The sequence below is a fragment of the Anopheles ziemanni genome, chromosome 3 (assembly GCF_943734765.1).
Source record: "Anopheles ziemanni chromosome 3, idAnoZiCoDA_A2_x.2, whole genome shotgun sequence".
Taxonomy (NCBI): domain Eukaryota; kingdom Metazoa; phylum Arthropoda; class Insecta; order Diptera; family Culicidae; genus Anopheles; species Anopheles ziemanni.
In genome coordinates, this window is record NC_080706.1 from 77,098,623 (window position 1) to 77,118,637 (window position 20,015).

General features: G+C 46.4%; 1 protein-coding gene across 1 annotated transcript in view; it reads right to left on the bottom strand.

Annotated features, from left to right (window-relative positions):
* LOC131285532 (uncharacterized) overlaps window positions 1–20,015 on the bottom strand; it is a gene marked incomplete at its 5' end in the record, with an annotated part of 50,487 nt that overhangs the window by 20,273 nt on the left and 10,199 nt on the right. The window contains 6 exons of the mRNA XM_058314390.1: window positions 8,241–8,360; window positions 8,457–8,610; window positions 17,976–18,029; window positions 18,108–18,239; window positions 18,326–18,624; window positions 18,697–19,844. Coding sequence (XP_058170373.1) covers window positions 8,241–8,360; window positions 8,457–8,610; window positions 17,976–18,029; window positions 18,108–18,239; window positions 18,326–18,624; window positions 18,697–19,844 — 1,907 coding nt within the window. The remainder of the gene's footprint in view (window positions 1–8,240; window positions 8,361–8,456; window positions 8,611–17,975; window positions 18,030–18,107; window positions 18,240–18,325; window positions 18,625–18,696; window positions 19,845–20,015) is intronic.

Below are 20,015 nucleotides of genomic sequence, written 5' to 3' on the forward strand. Positions count from 1 at the left end.
AGTGTATTTTTTTTCGTGCCGGAACAAGTATAAGAGTTTGGTTTGTCGGTGAAAGTGTCGGAAAGATCAGTTCGTTCTATGGTTATATGGATAGAGCAACCTTTAACAAGTTGAATGTACCGTTGAAAAAGAATAGGTGACTAGGGCACTGGTTAGCCATCGCTAAACTACGATGAATTGCGATAGGCTATTCTTGAACATGATCAGCGAATTACCAAATTGAAGGCCGGTTTATTTTGCATTTTATAGATGCAGGTAACGTATAAACAACCAAAACAGTCTCAATCTGTTCAAAACAATCTGAAAATTGTCTAATGACGTATAAAGATACCCAATCGAAGTTATCGATAAATTTAACGGTACTCTAATGAAGTTTAATGACCAGTTTTCAAAGTTAAAGGGTGCGGTTAGGTTTGCCGTATTCATAAAACAACTTGAAAACTGTTCATTCCTAAATACTGATACGCAAACGAGAGAAATAATTTTCCTTAATTTAATGCAAAAAATCGTCATGCTCAAAAACCCCTAAAAAAAGTAACTGGCAGCGTCAAATCGATTAAAACGACCCATCATATGTTGACGATACTAAACAGAATGTTCCATCAACTACGTAAACGAACGGGAAAGCAACACTCCCCCGTCAGCTGATCTTGTCTTCGGCCGTCTCGGAAAAGGGGGTTCAGTTTAATTATTTATGTTAATTAAATCACTCTCTTCCTCTGCTGCCGTCGGTGTTGGGTAGCCAACAACCTTGACTTTCCGACACCGTTCTGGGGATAGTTTCGAGAGCGCGTCTTCACCAATTTAACCTGCATAATTTCGATGGCCTTTAAAGTGGATCTAAAGTGGGAGGCGCTTTTTTGGCGATGAGCTGGAAGCTGAAAAAAGTTGCAATAAACGTGTCCTTTTTTCTCCTTCGACCAAATAATGGGTTGACACGGATGTTTTAGGAATAATGGAATGTAGGAGTTTGTCCAATATTTTCTAGTCAAATAATTTTCTTCTATTTTTATTGCAAAAGGTGTTCGAGAAAGGGTTGGAATGTTTCCGTTTTCCCTTCAGCCATCCAAAGGAAACGAGCGTGCCGTCATGTGTTGTTGGGTGAGAAAAAGAAAAACTCGTCACCCGGATTGGTGTCATCACCCGCATTCTACCACCTTCGACTAGCTCATCAAAACACAACGGACCAGAGAGAGGCGGAGTGTGCTCCGCACATACGACGCTGGAGGAACAAGACGTGAAGTAGGCAGGAGGGAAAACAAAAACATACCAGCCAACAAACAAATACACCTTTACCGTTACCAATCGCTCGCAAACGATGGAGGTGCATGGTGCTCCAAGAGCAAGCCGTACAACTGACCACCACCGAAAGCACTCGGTTCCCTTCTTGATGGTGGACTCTCGCCGTCATCATCATCATCGTCATCATTCTTATAAATACCGGACCGTCCCCGCCGGCGTCCCTTGCGCTCCCAACGCAACATTCTCCTCGCGGCCGTTCGCTTATGCACAATTTTATATGCTGCCATTCTGTCCCATTTCTCTGGCTCCATGTGGTAACACATCCACATGCATCGCACATTCTGGGCCCGATTGGCTCTGCTCCACATTGCGGTTTTGTCTTCCAAAGCCGGGTGTTGTCCCGGGGTAGAGTGTGGGATGATGCAGTGCGCTTCTAATCAGCAGCTCGTCAACGACACACGTTCCACAGCTTAGCCAAAGGAGCGGAAGCGAATGCTTGCCGGGGTAAGCTCTACTGTTTGCTTCCCCTTTCTCCATGCACACTCTTCACTAGTGTTGGCCGGTGGATTTTGAAATGGGACATTTTTCAACTGGATTATAGCATGTTATGTGCACCCCGTGAGTTCTTGGGAAACAGTAATCGTTACCGAGCACAGGTAGTTCCGTAAATAGTTTGTCAATTAAAATGGAAGTTCGGTACGGTTCAGCGGGCCGGATACGTCCCCGAAACCTTTTCTATTTAACATCCCGGTTCATTTTTCGATTTTGTAAATTAAAAATACCATATGCCTTCAGCCACATGCCTCTATTTACACCCACATGCATATGGGGGATAGTGCAGGCGTAATGAACAACATATGTGTTAAAATGGGAAAACCGAAGGCTTTCACGTTGCCTTTGCAAAACCTGCCTTTCACCCAAACGCGTTCCATGGCGTTACTTGATGGTAAAACGACAATTGCTATGTGTAGGTGGATCTAACACAGTTGGTTGGAGAAAGCAATGAATTTGAGACTTTTTGTACTCATCTCATCAGTTTTCCAACCATCCTCTTCCCTATTGTTTCCACTTTTTCTCCGCCACACAACTGGTTGGGAAAATCAATGATCTCTATCCATGCGGAGGATGCTTTTGCACTTGTAGGAGGTTCACTTTTGCAGAAGGTTGGTATGCTTTTAGGAGTAAGAAAAAGTTGTTACAGAAAACTACTAATAACTTTTTAAATTAAAATACTTAAATACCCTTAGGAGGATATTAACCTAAAGGACACGCGAACACATTGCCATAGTTTTTTGGGAGTACAATCTTGGAATTTAAAATAAGAATTTTAATGAAATAAATATTTCACAAAATCCTCATCTGATGGTTAGATACTAAAACTGACAATGGTTAGCTTAGATCTGTGTGGTAGTGAGATCCCGAGCATTACCCCAATTCCACCACCTGGACCGACACCTTTGCGCCTTTTCCGCCGCCTGCACCTGCCCATCCACCCATTGGGTTTGATGGAGGGAACTTCATTAAAAGTGCCATTTTATGTGCGCGGCGCGTGTGTCTCCTTTCGTTCCAGTTTTGTTCGCGAGAAATCATCCTGGCGTCACCGGACAGCAGCTATACCTTCCTTCCGAGCCGAGGACACCGCTGTCGTCATCCTCGGGCGGTTGAAGGTAACGGTGATCGCTGCCGGAAGAACGGGAGGGCAGGAAAAAAAGGAGCAAAACCATTTTTTCCACCTCCATTATAGGGCGCTTTTCCCTCCCATTTATTTGTTTTTGCTCTTTCCTCCGCAGCTGAAAAATAGCGCCCGCCTCCACCAACACACTTTGTTGACATTTGTGTTGTCCTTTCGGATGTCTTGCCTTTCCCTCCAATGGAAGAATCACACCACAAACACCACTCTACAATTCCTCCTTGACGCCTCATTTATCATCGACGCGAGTTTCGACACACGGTAAAGAGGGCGCCGTGTTGGTTCCTGCCCACTAGTAGACTGGCGATTAGGTGGTGGTGATTGGACGCGGTTCCGACCAATTCCTTTGGTGCAATTTCCGTTCGTTAGGCAATCGATCTGTGCACGACAGTTTGGCAGGGAAATGATTTTCGCCATTCGATTACTAAACACCGTGTACTAAAAACACGCACGGATTGGTATCGTATAAATGTGCCTTCACAGAAGGATGTAAACATAAACTGCCCTGGATGGAGGCGCCCCGCTTTTGGAAGGAAAATTTGGTGATAATTGGCTTCCTTTTGGGGGGGGGGATGGGAAAACCCTGAACCGACATAAAACGGGGTTTCCGCTTTTGTGTTTGTGGAAATCGGTTATGTTGGCGAATCATATCGTAAGGGAAAGGTTATAACGGCCCCATCCGAAATGCCGTGTTCGAAAGTAGACAACCGAAAAGCAGAAGGAGTTGCTCACGAACGATCAGCTCCTTTGGGGCATAAACACACACACGCACAACCGACACACCTTAAGAATGTGGTTTGAAACAAACACATTTTTCAAAACCGCAGTTCTCAGTTTTTCTCGGAAAATGTCGCTGTAGGCAAAGAAGTGCACCCACACCACTCACTCTGACCGGCCATCTGTGGAGTTGCAAGCCGATGATGTTGGCATTTGGGCCGGGGGGGGTTGGTTTTATTTTTCTTCTCCACTGTAAAACCGTACTGTTTACATTACGCCAAACGAGGATGCAAACGGAACGGAAAAACAAAATCAATCCACCAAAAAACAACACGACGAGCTTCTTCAAATCTTCGAACAAAATGGCACCACGGTTTCAATGCGTTTTTCTACTCGATTTTTCCAACCTCTCCGCGGCGGTTCATATGGTTCTACTTCCAAAAACCGGTCGGTACGTTACACTAGGGGCACGACGGACCATTACGCGTGTACACTCCCCCCCGCCTCCACGGCTTCCTCCACCGGACAGATGGGAATATTGCGGGAACCCGCGCACACCAACGATACACAAACACATCGAAGGATCAAGGGGAAGGGTGGTAAAAAAAACAACACAAAATGGTTTATGGAGTAGGTGGTGTTGAATTTCTCAAGGTTATTAGTGACCATCTGGTGGACGGGCGGGGGGGGGGGGGGGTGTGCTGTGGGAGAAGAAGGGCTTGGACTACGGCACTGTGTGATCGCGCGCGCAAGTAGAAATTGTTTGCCTCCACCATCACACACCTTCCCTCAAGGACCACCACTGTTTCTTTAGCACGAGCCCCTCGGGTTTGCGCCAAGGGAAGGGAACGTAGTTTTAGGAAAGTTTTTCAGCGAATTCTTCACTTTTGAGAGTGTGAAGTAAATCACCATCATGTGAATACGGATGTGTTTTTGAACTAATTTTACGCAGAGGGAGTTTTCTCTAGGCAAATTCGGCGATCACCAAGGAACCTCTAGAGAAAGCCACTTGGAAAATGTCAAAACAAAATTACATTTATCATTTGCTAAAACACTTCTCTTCACTCACAGACAAGGCGAGCTCGGACCACCGGTGGAGAACGATGCCGATTTCACACGCGCCAGCCGCACGGAACGTCGACGCATTCCGACTGTTCCGGGGCTCGAGGGCGGCCTGTTTGAACGCGCGCGCGTGCACAGGGAACTAGGACTAGAGTGGACGAATTCCCTCGATCCGGTTGAAAGACGGCAACTGGCACCGCCCGCACGAGCGCACAAACTCGGTCCCGAACCACAAGAGAACACAAAACTCCACGGGACACCCGACCGGGACTAGTGTAGTGTGCAGTGTGGCGTGTGTCTGCGGCCCGACTGGTCCCGGCCCGTGGTTGCTCTACGGTCGCGAACTACTACTACCACCAACACTAAGAGCATCATCGTCGGGCGTTTGCTGCTATCGATGATGATACTAGTATGTAGTACATCCCGAAGAAGCGCTACTACCACCACCACTGTACCGGCCCGCGGAACCGTCCATATTCCATATTCCAGCTGGAAGAAAGGCGAGGAGGAAAGCAACAGCCCCGACTCCGCTCGGAAGAAGACGCACGTGGTTTATGGAAACCACCAACCCACCCGCCGTTTCTCGCCGACCCACCAGCGCACACATTGTTTCCGTCTCTATATCTTGTTTGTGAGCTGGGGAGAATGGAAAATAGGAATGGGATGAATTTTCACATATATCGGCCAATCTTGCCACCACCACTCGAAGGTACGCCCCGACGGTCGTTTGCCAATCGTTCGCCATTCTGCTTACCCTCGCGAGAGGCAACCGGGCGGACGACAAGACCACGACGTTTGTGTCACACTCGGACACTAATAACAACTGTCAGCAGCGAGCATCGAGGATATCGGACTCAATTACCCTCCCACCCTCGCCCGTTTTTACAACAACCGAGGAAAAAATACGATAATGCATTTCCATCCAGGTGTGGACGGTGATCCCGACCGCCGGTAGGGACACACCTAGCAGCGCGCGAGGCCACCAACGGGCAGCAGTAGCTGGGAAATGGGATGCACTTATTCACAGCGGTAGGAAAATTCCATTCTTTCACTTCGAATTTGCAACGCGGAAGTGTACCGCCAAGTGGCGCCCCGAGTGGCGGTGAGAAATGCTGACGCGCCACACGGTACGTTGCGTCGTGGGCGGGTAGCCATTTTTCTCATCATCACCACCACCATCACCACCACCATCACCACCACCATCTAAAGGTTTCCTTAAGGAACCTGCCGTCCGCCTGCCGGGGGAAAGTAACTGATACTTTCCAGATCTTATCGATTCACTACGTTCGAGGTGAACTGGATACCTGCGCCCCTGGCCGCCCCGGGGAAATGTTTTGCAAACATACGGGTCGGGTTTTCTAAAACGGAACCGACATTATGGCATCAATGTAATTTGTGCAGCCAACGTAGGAAGTGTCGCAAATGGATGATGTTTATTATGGAAATGGTTCCTCTTCGAATCAATAGTAAATTACTTCTATTAAAACCTGCAACAAGTAATTAGTTCAAAATATAGTTGTAGTATGAAACGTATTACAAAGAGACCTTGTTGGGATTAAAAAGTAACAGTCTGGAAGGTATGATAATTTTTTGTATGAGTTAATCTAGCTCAACAGCATTCAAATTATTTAAAAAAATTAAAACTTTAATGTTTATGGGCCGTTTGGAAAATATGTTATCCAAAATTGTTTGTATCATTTAATAGTTCCAACTAGTGATGTGCTTACTAAGTAAAAATGAGTGAGTAGAACCTTACTATTGACTTGGTTGACTTAAATCCTTACGGACCACTCGTTTTAGATACGGTTCCCAAATAGCGATTTAAATCCCTAGAGCGCACAAAAGAGCTACTAGTCGCCACAGAGACATCCCAACTAGGAATTCAAATCTTAATCAGGTATTCGAGTCTCAAATAGGGATTTCATTACAATAGGAGTTAGTAAACTAGAGAGAAAGTGTTTTAATGATGTGTATATCCACTTATTCGGCACGCATTTTCCGTTCATATTTATTATTTTAAGCTGGTTAAGATTCAAATTCCTGATTGGGATTCCAATCCTTGTCTCTCTGGCAACTAAAAATTCATTCTTAACACAAAGACAAAATTACAAAAAATACAAAGACTTTAGTTACTAAAAGATTCGAAGCTTCGTGATTATTATTCAGTCTGATTGATTTTTTTCAAAAGGGTTGTTATTTTCATTCCTGGTTATTTTCAGCCTAAGTGCGGTTCAAAACATAGGCAAATGTCTTGCTTTTGGCCGTATGATGGACGCATTTCTTCCATTTATGTGCACTCTCATTCGTTATATTATTCCTTGCGGCGGTGTAACGCCAATGAAAAAGGACAACATTTCCACCAACGTTTCCGACGTCGCAGCAGTGAAACACAGTGGGAAAACATAGAGCACGACGACCAGGAGGCAACCATTTTACCGCCGGTAAGGATGATGATGATGTTGTTTGCGTAGTACGCTTTTCTAACCGGAATGAGATGGCCCTCCGCCCACCGTTTGCGTTTTCTCTGTCTTTTTCCCCCCAAAACCTACGAACTTCCTAGAAGCAGGTCAACGACAACGAACGCAAACAGACATCATCATCGTCGACATCGGGACGCAAACGGGGCCGCGCGCGATGGTGCGTTCTATTTTCGGCTTACGTCAGCTGTTTATCTTTGCCGATTGCTTTACGATTCGGGGTTGTCTGGGTGGGGTACGAAGAGCGAAAGGAAAGCCCCATGCGTGGCCAGGTGGTCCGTTCATTAATCGATCGTAGTCAATCGTGGACGGTCCTCGGTGCTTCTTGTTTTCCACTCTCTCTCTAATCCTTCGACCGACGTGGCACACGCAATGACGTCGCGCTGTGTGGTCGGTATTCATATTTACACACACGCACGCACGCACGAACACACACTACATTGAAACGGCAAAATCGCAAAACGGGGAAATGATGGGAAGCTACGTGAAATATTAATCGCGGCAAAGGGTCACTCTCGCTTTGTCGAAAGCATTCCAGGACATTCCATTCCTATCGCATCTTTCCACGGTTTTTCGTCTGATGGTGATGGTAGCCGCATTGCTGTGTTACGCTATCATTGGCGCACTGTTTATGTGCTACACGCGTCAACACATTTCCCAAGAAGGGTGCGAGAGCGCAAGAGGAAGGTGCTGTGTGCATCCACGGATGGCGTGTTGATGCTTTGAATGAAAGTTATGGTATTCTACTGCCAGTAACTCGCTCACCAAAGGAAAGGAAAATATATTCCAACCCGCGACGAATGAATTCTCAGTTAACCGCTGCCAACGTTTTTTTTTTATGTGAGTAATCTTTTTCTAAATAAAACCACGGAGCATGCATCGATCAAATCGGCGGCAGTTTGTGTTCTCCCGTTAGTTTGAAATATTTCACTATATAAATAAGGTCCAACTTATCCTAGGATTCACACAGCGACTTAACGAATTTGTCTGAAAACTATCGGTAAAAAAACGGGAAAGATAGGAACAAGGGGAAAACCCATCCATCTACTTACGCCATTTTCGACAGACTCGGATCGGACGTTTTCCGTCGCGTGGTGCGAGTTTTCTTTTGCGATCGTTCCTTGTACGACTCCGATCGGTTGACCGATACGGGTGCAGATTTGGATTTGATGCTGGATGGAGAAAGAAAAACAAATGCAATGGACACATGGGTGGGTGAAAAAGGGGCCTTCGTGATGGACTGTCGTTTCTGGGAATATCACACTTACCTCTCGCGGAACTGATCGTCGACCGTATGCTTGTAGGCGTCGGACGTCGAGCTGTTGAGATGGTCGGAAGTTCCGCTAGTGTTAGCTAGGAGTCCACTCGAATCCTGCCGACGGTCCGACGGTTGGCGCGCCAGCGATATGTTAGGCCCACGCTCTGCAATGTGACGAAATTGTATTAATTAAGTTTACAAAGAAGCAACTTCTCCGGAAGCTAAACAATTACAATAAGACAACTAACAGTATCAGAATTTGTCAAGTTGAACCTTACACGAGTGTGGAACTAACAACATTCGACGAAAATAATTGTCAACAGCTCGCTCGTTGACATTCTTAGGCTTCACCGAGCTGACGATGGGAACAAGATCTTGAAAAGATCCTCGAATCTCGAGAGTCTACCGGTTTCTGCCGGGGAACATTGATGCCGAAAAAGCCAGTCTTTTGACCAGAGAACTGACATCATCGACACCATGTCCCCCCCTGTAAGTCACCGAGTGCATATAACATCGAGTAGGTCAACAAGTGGTTGCCTAACGGCCAGACGACGCAGCGGCAGCAGTGTCACCTATGCAAATTTCAATATTTTCCCCAACCGGTTACCCGAAACACTTCTTCGTCGTTTCACATTCGACGTCCATGGCCCTGAACGACGATCGCAGCCTGTTTTATGCTGAGCAAGATTCTATGTTGTTTTCTTTTGCCTTCTATTTGTATTACTCTTTCAAATCCTTAACCGCCGCGACAAATCGCGTGGAGGTCAATTTTGAATAAGTGTTTAACCGTTGCCGGAAGATGAAGGAGCATGAAACTTCGTTGAAACCCCTTGGTTATGCCGCTGGTTATTTCCGGGGAAGAGGGCAAAGGGCAGTTCTGTCTGTTGTGGTATTTTTAGCAAAAGCGGAAAACAAACCCCTGGAAGATTCACTGCGATATGCCGGAAACACGAGGCCCTTATGGGGAAGTTCTTCCACAACATAACAGGAAACGAATTTGTCATACGCATCCTGAAGTTCAAAGGAATGACAACGTCGGTTAAACTTAAACCAGCCCTACGCATCGTACGCATCGCTAAAACCCACCTAATAACCCTTCCAATTCATCGCGCCCACTGGTGAACCGATGAGCGATGTGTATTTTTAGCTCAAATCCGACCCTTTTTTATCAACTCTTCACAAAAACCGTCGTCGCGAAGCACTCGACAAGATGTATATTTACCATTTCCGGTGGTGTCACATGTGCCAAGCACTTTGTCATCATCTCCGGTTACGCCTTTATCGCGATCTCGCGGTTCTTTCCCGCCACCATCTCCAGCAGCATCACCACCACCACCTTCATCGTCATCTTCCCAAGACGGTGTTTTGGTGAAACTTTCCGTCGCACCCAGCGAGGGACGCTTTGACTGATGTTGCTGCTGTTGCTGCTGCTGTTGCTGCTGATTCTGTAGGTTTTTGCGCGACTTTGACTTCTGCAGCTTGTACTTCTTGTGGTGTCCCGGCGCCAGGTTGCCGCTGCTCAGATGTAGCAGATGTGAGCGGGAATTGTTTATCTGCATGTGTATTGTTTACGTGCGCGCGTCGCCCGTCGAGTGGGAGTAGTGTGGGTTGGGTTCAAAATTAGGACCAGATGTTGTCGAACGGGGTACCGGGCGATAAGCCAGGCAGAAACAAAAAGGAAGGGAAAAGAGAGAACAAAATGGATTGTGAAGTTTCACACGACATACGGTCATATCATCGACACATTCTGCGTTCAACCATCACCACGATATGGCATCGAGCCTCTTGTGCCACACGTGGTGACAGAGGAACAGGCAACAAAAATCCACACCAGGGAGACGATCCTTACAGATTTGCTCGGTGTCAACGGATAAGGCCCGGAGGCTGGTGTTCCATCGCCATCCGTGTGATCGACCAATTTCGCCAGGATTTTACCCGGCGACGCCGTGGACTGCTTGTGGTGGTTCAGCTTGTTCCGGATGAGCGTGTTGATGTTGAGGTTCGTGTTCGACCGGGAGCTCTTGATCGTGGCGGATCCCGTCGTCGTGCGCGTGTCCGTGATCGGCATCGTGACGGCTTTCTTCGCCCCATCGAGCCGGCTTTTGGAAGTACTCTTCTTGTACGTGCGCGGCGGTGGCCGCAGTATCATCAACCCATGCGTTACCGGACCACTGGAGGTTGGTGACGATGGTGCCGCCCCATTGGCACTCTGTGAATGCTTCTCCTTGCCATCGCCTTTCTTCACACTCCCCGAAGCCACAGCCGCATCCGGTGCGCCATTTTCCGGTGTGTCTGCCGGCTTCTTGCTGGCCGCTGTCGGATCTTCCGGGGCACTTTTCGTCTTGCGCCGGATGCGCTTCTTCAGCGTCGACACACTGAATCGATCATCTGGAAAGCTGCCCGTGCGAAACCACATCATGGCGAGTCCGAGTAGCCTTGCTTCCCGATCGACGGACGGATGATGGATGGATGAAGGACGATTCTCTTTCGCTGGGGCATATACGTAATTCGGCACGCCAACAAACACAAACGGACACTGGCTCCCTAAAGAATACACACTTTCTACCAAAGAAAACACACTTTCACACTGCTTGACCACAACGGTTCGTGCAATCTACCCTAGAGACGTGGCCTTGTCTCGAACGTCTTTAGCAGCGTTGTTGTTGTGGTAACTCGCTTCTCGCCAGTTGATCTTCTATAGATGGTCCCTGTCGAATCACTCGCACTCTCTACCTCGCCACAAAGCGGCACACTAGAAGAACCCGTAAACGGTCGTTTAGAATGTTTGTTCCAAAGACTGTGTGTATATGTGCGGTCGCGCGCGGTTCACGTTCACCTATTTTTCCACCGAAAGAGGAAAGAAAAACCACTCGTAAGGTAAACCCAAATGGAGCACACACATTGGATCCCTCTGCACCGGGCTCCGGTCGGGCTAAAACTGCGTCGAGTTGCACGTCGGGCGAAGAAACGGTTAAAACGCACACCCCTGCGCCAAAAACGACCCCACGTCCATCAACGTCCACGATGGGAGCAGGAAAAACTATCGCGGCCCGGAGAGAGGATATATGGGGATGCCAAAAGATTTCCGACCCGCTGTTCGCAGCTCGGCGCCGGTAACTTTCTGCGAAAGGAAGGGGGACATATGGCCGCCGTTTGTCGTCGTCGTCGTCGTCGACGTAGCTTTACTTTATGCCCTTTTTTCTAAATAAAATTTAAATATGCCTACACTGGTAATGGTGGTGGTGTTTCTTGGCCGGCGCTCTACCGTGTGGAAGAAGAACGTCGTCCGAATGATGACGGTCGTCTTGCGTCGCCTGTTTCTTTTGGTTTTGGTTAATGGAAGAACAGAAGTTTTAAAAATAAACCGTCAAACCATCCTCACTCATTCCTACCGCTTGGGTGCGGCGGGCGTCAACCTAGCCTTCGCCTTCGGCAAAGCAAAATAATATTCCCCTTGTGTGCGGGCTGGCACACGGTGGTCAAGCGCCGACCCAACGGAAAAAGGAATGCGTGTATAACAGGCGTGTAATATTTGCCAAAAACAGTAGGTACATTTCAGTGCTGGAGGAACGAAGCAAGAAGATGGAAGGTGACACGGACCAACATCGGTCATCATCGTCGTGTTCCTCCTCAGGTTTCTTTTTCAATGAATTATTCATGCACCAAAACCGTGCTTGACGGTGTTATGAATTCTGACGATTTTGAGGTATTAGAAAGGTGACGAGTATGACATTGCGGACATTCAATGGAAATACCTAAGCCAGGTTGCTCTATAGATCGTTTTTGGAAATAAAATTGATGAAACTTGTATAAGCGATTGGTAAAAAAATTTGGAAACGATTGAACAACTTTGACCAATATCTTCAATCTATGCTATGAAGAAAATCTTTAACAGGTTAAAAAAGGCCTATGATTTTTTATCGGCATTATAATTTTACGAACTTGTATTGGATGTTTGCAATGTGATTGAAGTTATATATTCGTTTTCTTATGTTTTGCAGGAATCTAAGGATTATTTTTCTATAAAATTTACTTTGGAAATTTTAAGATTTTTTCATTTTGAAGTAACTGAAGGAGTTACTGAACTACTTTCATGTCCATAGAGGAACAACCTTAAATTTTTGCTTGTTTTTTTTATTGGGCATATTTCATTTTTAAGTAAATTGTATGATATCAAAATTCGTATATCTTATCGATTAATGTACGTAAAATTTTTATCTCGTCAGTCAGCACCTAATGGATGTCAGGAGGGATAATAAACTTTCAATTACAACTGTAGAATCTTTTTCCCTCCTAAGAGGAACATTTTCACGTCCTCCTCAATTAGAGAGCTAGCAATTGATGAAGCAATTAAGATAGGAAGGTCGTAAGGGTCAGTTAATATGTTCACATTTTAATGTTCCTTCCCATTCCTGCTCTTGTAGTGTGCAGTTAATTTACATTCATTTTTTTGCGAATCAACTAATGTGTACGGTTTCTGCAGCACATGTTCGCTTTGTCCACCACCATGGGAAGGGTTCGAAGATAAACGAAGGCGTTACACATTTCTGCCTCACAAAGCAACAAACTAAAAACAAACGCACGCGCACGATCAAGACACACTAACAAGCCATCGCCATCCTCGCACACGCTAATCCATAAACCACAATTAATCATTTAGCAACGATCGTATTCTGGGCGACGTTAAAGCGGCCTCGTCAGTTTTTCCTTGTGACGCTGCCAAAACACACCAACCACCCACCCACCCACCCGGTCGAGGGGGGTAAATGCACTGAAATAGTCCAGAAAACATTGCACACATTGTAGCCGCATTTTCATTTCGGTCTCCGAATGCATGCTGGCCTCGAATGATTTACGCGTAGAAGACGTTCGATCAGCTGGATGGTTTAATTTACCCCATCGGGATTCAGATACACATGTAACTTGCGTGGGTGGCCCAATTTATGTCACGATGAGCTGGACCAGTATACATTGTCGGAAAAGGAAGCTCGCACTGCCTTGCGTGTTGCATTGATGCAAAAGAACGGAATGGCATTTATTCGGTGCTTTTTTTTCTCTTCTTGCTTCGACACTTTTTCGACACTTTGACCGAAGGAAAAATCGAGAAAAATCTCGAATATATCTATGGCTGCTTCCCAACGACCTCGCTAAGCGCAACACCACCACCAAAAACAGCGTCATGGCAGATTGACAAAAGCTGGCTATTTGCGTGATCTCAGTAAATTTGCTCTACCGAAGGTCTCGGTCATCGGTGGAAATCGTTTCGCTACGGCCTTGAGAAGTATTTTGTTTGCACAAATTGCTTGAACAATCCTTTCGGCTGTTTTCGGTTTGAGAAAAATTGTACATCTTTTGCCGGATGACAGTTTTCGCCTCAAAAACACCGATACACTAAGGCAGGGAGGAAAAACAAACACTTAAAATCGTTGACGTCAACCAACTGTCACCACACACGCGGACACACAGACACTCGAGTTGCTTGGAGGGACGACAAGCAATTAGTAATCGGAGTATCTTTTCGGGGGATTTTTCTTATATTTTATCTTTCACCTTCAACCTCCTCCCTTGAGATATACACGCCTAACCCTCTCCCCTCACTTGCACTAAGATAAACTAGTAAGATAAATTTTCAAAATCCCAAAAATGATATGTACGGCCGATAATTTGACGAATCTAAGCGACTGGGCCGACGGGTACGAAAGAACGATGTCCGTTCATCATCCGCGCTAACGTGCAACTAACTGCTGGCGAGCCGAGAGCCGGTGTGCTGAACGATCGGTGGATGTGCGCGCCACATTTTTCACCGAACTCGACGCCGCTGCCGCCAAAACGGCATCTCCGCGCCACCCAGTGCCGCCGTGGGGCCGCGGAACTGTCATCAGCGCGACAGTCAATCTGGCCGTTTTGTTCGGTGGAGCTACATCATCTCGCATGCTCACACAAAGGGAGAGTGTGCGCGATTGTGAGCAAAACAAGAACGGCGGCTCCACATGTTGCGTGTGCGCGCTAACGGCTTAACGGCCATGCCGCCCTTCTCCTTGGTGTTAAACGTGCTTCCCGAGCGATGACAGTGAGTTGAGTGTGTGGCGTTGCGAGAGTTACGACGGTGGGACACACCGTGAGAACAAGTCCGCGCCGGGGATCCGAAATTACGGTGAGCGACCGATCTTCGGAGAGTTTGTGCGTTCCATGTTTCATTCGTAACGTTGCCACTAAGGGCCCTTAGCGTTTACACGGGTTTTACGAACGAGTTTGATTGCAATAAGAAATTTAAAAAAAGCGACACAGGAAAGAACGGAAACGTGGCCTTCTCGTCACTGATACCGCGAAGTGAGTAACATGGGCAGGACGCTCGCCACTGATAATAGCTATCCGCAGATTGCATGGCTGGATTGTGGTGAGGCATATGTTAGCGATCATTAATCAATAGCCCTGTCTGATGGAAACCAAGCAAAACAAAAAAAAAGTGAGGCAAGATGTCCCGATGGTGCAAAATGCGCCAGGATGTTTTTAGTTGAATTACACAATTTAAAAAAAAAGTAATAAAATATATTTATTGGCACTTTTTTATACATGGAAAATAGAACCAAGCAAATTATCGAGTCTAATATCAGAAAAGATTTTACTACGATAATTTACATAAGCTATAACAAGTGTTAAAATACAATATTGTAATACAGCAGACACACTTTAAGTATCTTTAAATGTCATTTGCCGAATTGGAACAGAGTTGGATCCAACATCCTCGACATAGCGGCAATATGGAGCGGCTTATGTGGTGCAGAAAACACTGCTATAACATATAACATAAGGCAAAATACTCAAGTTTTCCAAAATTATTTAGTATGCCACTATCCTAACTAAATTCACTCGAGGTTGTTCGTAACTATTTTCCATCCGCAACTCACAAGTGATTAATTTTCAAAATCTCATATCGAAATGTATGATGTAAAAGTCACTGGAACAAAGTAAATTTTCATACGGAGTTGCAATTATCATATCTTGATGGAAAGCTTCTATAAAATAATTATTAACGGGGTGTGTTGTACTCCACTAACTACGGAAAATTATTTTTTTCAGCTCGAAGGCTGCATCATGCCTTACATGATAGTAATAAGGTAAATTGCCTTACAATTTGTTCCTTGTGCGAAAACAAAGCGGAAACGATTTGCAAACATGAAGCGGAAATCATTCTGTTCTAATTTCCTAACAAAAGCAGTCATTTATGGAATGGATTTAGTTTAATGTTTCTCCAGAGACTTCAACTGCCCATCAAAACCAAATTCCTACAGTAATTTCTATTTCTAACTTACTATATTTACGGAACAAAAGTCGCACAAACCGATCGTATACTTAATTAAGTGTTGAATTTTACGCTTCATCGATTCTGTTAAACCATCTTATCGATCGATCGATTGCATGGCATAACCTTTAACCTTCGATGGCCGTAAATTGTTTAAATGTTTTGCTAAACGACGATGCTGAACTTTGTTGCTTCGATCGCAACGCGCGAGGCGAGATCAAGATCGCACACAAACTCCCGCGTAATTACATGCATCGGTGCAACCGGGAGGCCTCTAAGTTTTGCTCGCGGGCGTACACCCCAGTCAGTCGAACCCACACGCGAAGTTAGAGCTATGTGTTTAGATGTTAAAGTCCCGCCACGTAGAACCCGCAGCCCTAGGGTCGATTAGTCGCGCAATCGTAGCAACGATTAATCGGCTCGTAGGCAAGCAAATAAGAAAAGACTCACTCATCGAGCACGGTGGTTGGGAAGGAATGTGTCGTCTCTAGCGTGTGAGGGAGGGTGCAGTAGCCGCAGCAATGTCCCGAGAGAAACGTGGGCTGCACGGGCACGCACGTGCTAAAACTCTTTGCACATTAGTCACCGACCGACCATACACCGGGGGGTCGTAACGCGATCGGAGGAGTGTGCGCACGCAAGGTGTTCGGTGGCGGCACTTCAGCGCATTGGTGACGCTATCGAGACAGCGCAACGAGTCGCTACGATAAACGAGAGACAACAACCCGGTCGCGTCTTGGCTCCCTCCCTCCCTTTTACGACAAAGCAAAACCGCTTCATGCTGAACTAATACACGATCCACTCGGCAGGAGGTGGTGGCGCACGTAGAAAGATAGTGCCTTCTTCGGAAAACAAGAAAATGACGTAAGCCCTTCTATGGCGCTATGGTGTATGCCTGGTAAGACGGTACCCGACGTTGCAACAGCAATTAACTGTGGCGTCCACCGCACGTCGGGCGATTACGATCACGCTGGTTGCCCACTTTTTCAGCGATCTTTTCGCTTCACGGCATGCCATGCCCGGGTGAAAATCTATTCCGTTATGGTGGCGTCTTGTTGTGGGGCGATCGATAGATGGAAGTCGTCTTTCCCATGCGCCGTAACCGCGGCTGAAAAAGGGAAAACGCACTCCGGGGACCGGGAGTGTCGGAGTCTGATTGGGTCTGATTATTGCAACCTATTACCACACACACTTGGCCACTATGCATTCGTACCCAGGGAGGACGGAGAAGGAAAATAAATGTATGAATATTGAGTTCAACACTGGGAATAACCGTTAGTGGTGGTGCCGATAAAACGAGTTGGGCTCCGTCTAGGCCGGAAAAGGATTGTCCCTTTCAATGGGGTTTCAAAGAATCAGACAATTTCTTATCAGTACTTTGACACTCCTAATAGAGTTGACCCTGGAAAGCACATAGCTTTTCTTGACAACTTGTTATCATTTGAAAAAGGTATTAAGTACCACTTATGTTCGTTGAGTACCAATTGACAGTAAACTAGTAACATCAAATAAATAAATCTCTTCATCCCATTGATGATCATAATTCAAACAAAACAGAAAGTGAATAAACCATTATCCTTCAATCTAAATAACTATTTTACAGGATATACATAAATAAACTAAAACAAAATTGAAGTTGAGCATGACAATATTGTGAACGATGCGTTTCTTCATTTTGCGTTTGTTCACTGGTTGCGCCATTCGTATAATGACTATTAATGGAATTAAAAGAAACATAATCAACACAACATTTCTGCCTTCATTTGAACAAAATCGGTTGTAGTCAAATTTATTCAAAAATTGACTAATATCATACAAAACCATTGGCATTTAATGTTTTTTTCTTTTCCTAACGTAAAACAACTTTACTCAACTGCTCTGTTAAGTTGTTTTATTTGGTAAACATGTTTGGGTAATGCTAAACTATGGCCATTTGGTGATTTCAGGCAATGCGATAATTGAAATATAATACCGTGACCTTTCAACTGCTACTAAAGATAGCGTTATTCTTTTTTAGAGTTCCATTTACATGAGACTATAAATTGACAGTGGCTTTTATACCACACTTCAAAGAAGTCGTAGATAAAATTAGTGACAGATACTTCATCTAATTCATATGAAATTGAATAAAATTGCCATAATAGCATTGAATTGATTGTTCTTGACAAATTCTGATACATTTATACGTCTCATCATTTTGCGTAACGAAGCATGGGTAATACTCACCTCCAGCAGTTGAATCATCTGCAGCCGCCTCATCATCGTGACGCCGAGATTTGTCTACAATGAAACAAAAGGAGAAAGAATATTTAAATAGTGTCTCCCCATTGATTTGCGTTGTTGGTTCCTGTTACGTACCTTGATGATGATTCCGGCTAGAGATTTTCTCCATGAGCTTGGTAATTTTGCTGTCGTTCTTCTGATTGGCCGGCCCGGGACAGCACTCGGTCAGATCTTTTGCACAAGCCCGGTGGATGTTAAGTTCGCAATCTAAAAGCGAAACAGAAAAGGAAGTTTAGACATCAAACAAACAAGCTTTCCGGGATGCTGCTTTGCACTCAATGTTCGATACGTACTATTACAGTGATAACCCTGGGGGCTGACGCCCCACAGAATGTTCTGACAGTGGTTACAGCGGGTCACCTCGTAGTACGGTTGTAGGTGCAGGTAGTGTCCGAGGATGGTTTGCTTTCGATTCTTGGCCATCAGGCGACTCTTGAAGCTTTTCTCTCGACTGACGAAATGATGCACCTTGTCGATCGGACCGCCAGGATTCGACCGGGTAACGAAAAACCGCTGCAGAACCGTGGAGAGGGCCGAGCAGAGCGCCGACTTCTTTGCATCCTCCTTCGGAGACTCTCGCTCAAGCTCGTCACTACGGGAGGTGAAGAAAAAAGCAGGATGTTAATGTGGTATGGTTATATTTACTTACTCGCTGGTAACTTACAGATACTGCTGTAGTTTCGGCATCAGTGTTTCCTCCACGATACGCTGCTCCTTCACCTTGTCACCCTTGGCCATCTGAAGTTGCTGGTCGTTCGGACCGTACATCGTACCAAGTCCGGCCGTGCGCTTCGTCTGAAACTGCTGCAGCTGCTGGTTGATGCTTTCCTTCGCCTTCAGCCGGCTGCGCCAGAACACCTTGCGCAGGATCTCTACCTTGTCGTTTTCCTTCTGCAGCACGTCGTCGATTTCGCGCGCCAGCGCTTCGTCCACGTTCGCGCACAGCAGTGGCGCTCCCGGCACCAGGAATGTCGAGTGAATTTCGTACGCCCACTTACGCATATCCTTGATGCTGCCCTCCTTGTACAGCGTGGTGATCAAGTAGAACAGCAGCGCCGACGGGTCCGAGTTGGTCAGGACAAAGTTCATAAACACCGCCAGATAGACGGACTTTTCCGCCTCGAGCAGCTGCGTCAGCGAACGGAACGGGCTGTTCTCCTCGATGAAGCTCTCCTGATCCGAGATGTCGTCATCCTCCATCGAGATGATCGGTTTCTGGGCCACGTTCGCCTGTGCCGCGACGATTGGTGGCCCACCGGTGGCACTGTTTGGCCCCGTCACAATCAAGCCACCGCCCCCGAGCGGCTGCTGCTGCTGCTGCTGGACGTGATGCGGATGGTGGTGATGGTAGGACGACATGTGACTACTACTGTTGTTGTTGTTATTGTTATTATTATTGCTATGGTTGTGAGGATTATTATTGCTGCTGTTGCTGTTGTTGTTGTTGTTGTTCAGAGGGCTCGCGATCGCCAGGTCACCGGCAGTCGAGTGGTCGTGGTGTTGATGGTGTCCTCCACCGTGCTGCTGCTGCTGATGATGCGGATGATGATGATGATTATGGTGGTGGCCGGTCATCGAGGTGCTGAGGTACGGTGGAGGCGGTGTGCCCGGTGGTGTGACTTCCGAACGCTTGTCCCACGAGTCCGACGACGTCTTGTGGTGCCGATAGGAGCCGGAGTGATGATCGCTGCTGCCCACCATTCCGAAGTCCTTCGAGCCAATGTTCTCCGGCGACGAGACGATGCGGCGATGCTTCTTGCTGATCGATTGGTTGATACCGGGCGCTGCCGATGCCGAATGGCTCATAGCCGCCTGACATGATGATGCAGTACCATAAACGATCAGATGGCACAACAACATGGGAAGGCGATAAAACACACAAGAAGAGAGACAGAAACAGAACACTGTTAGCAAACGCAACTTTATGGTATATGTTTCTTCCAGGGGAGAATAGCACTGGGGGAAAATTGTGTTAATACTTGG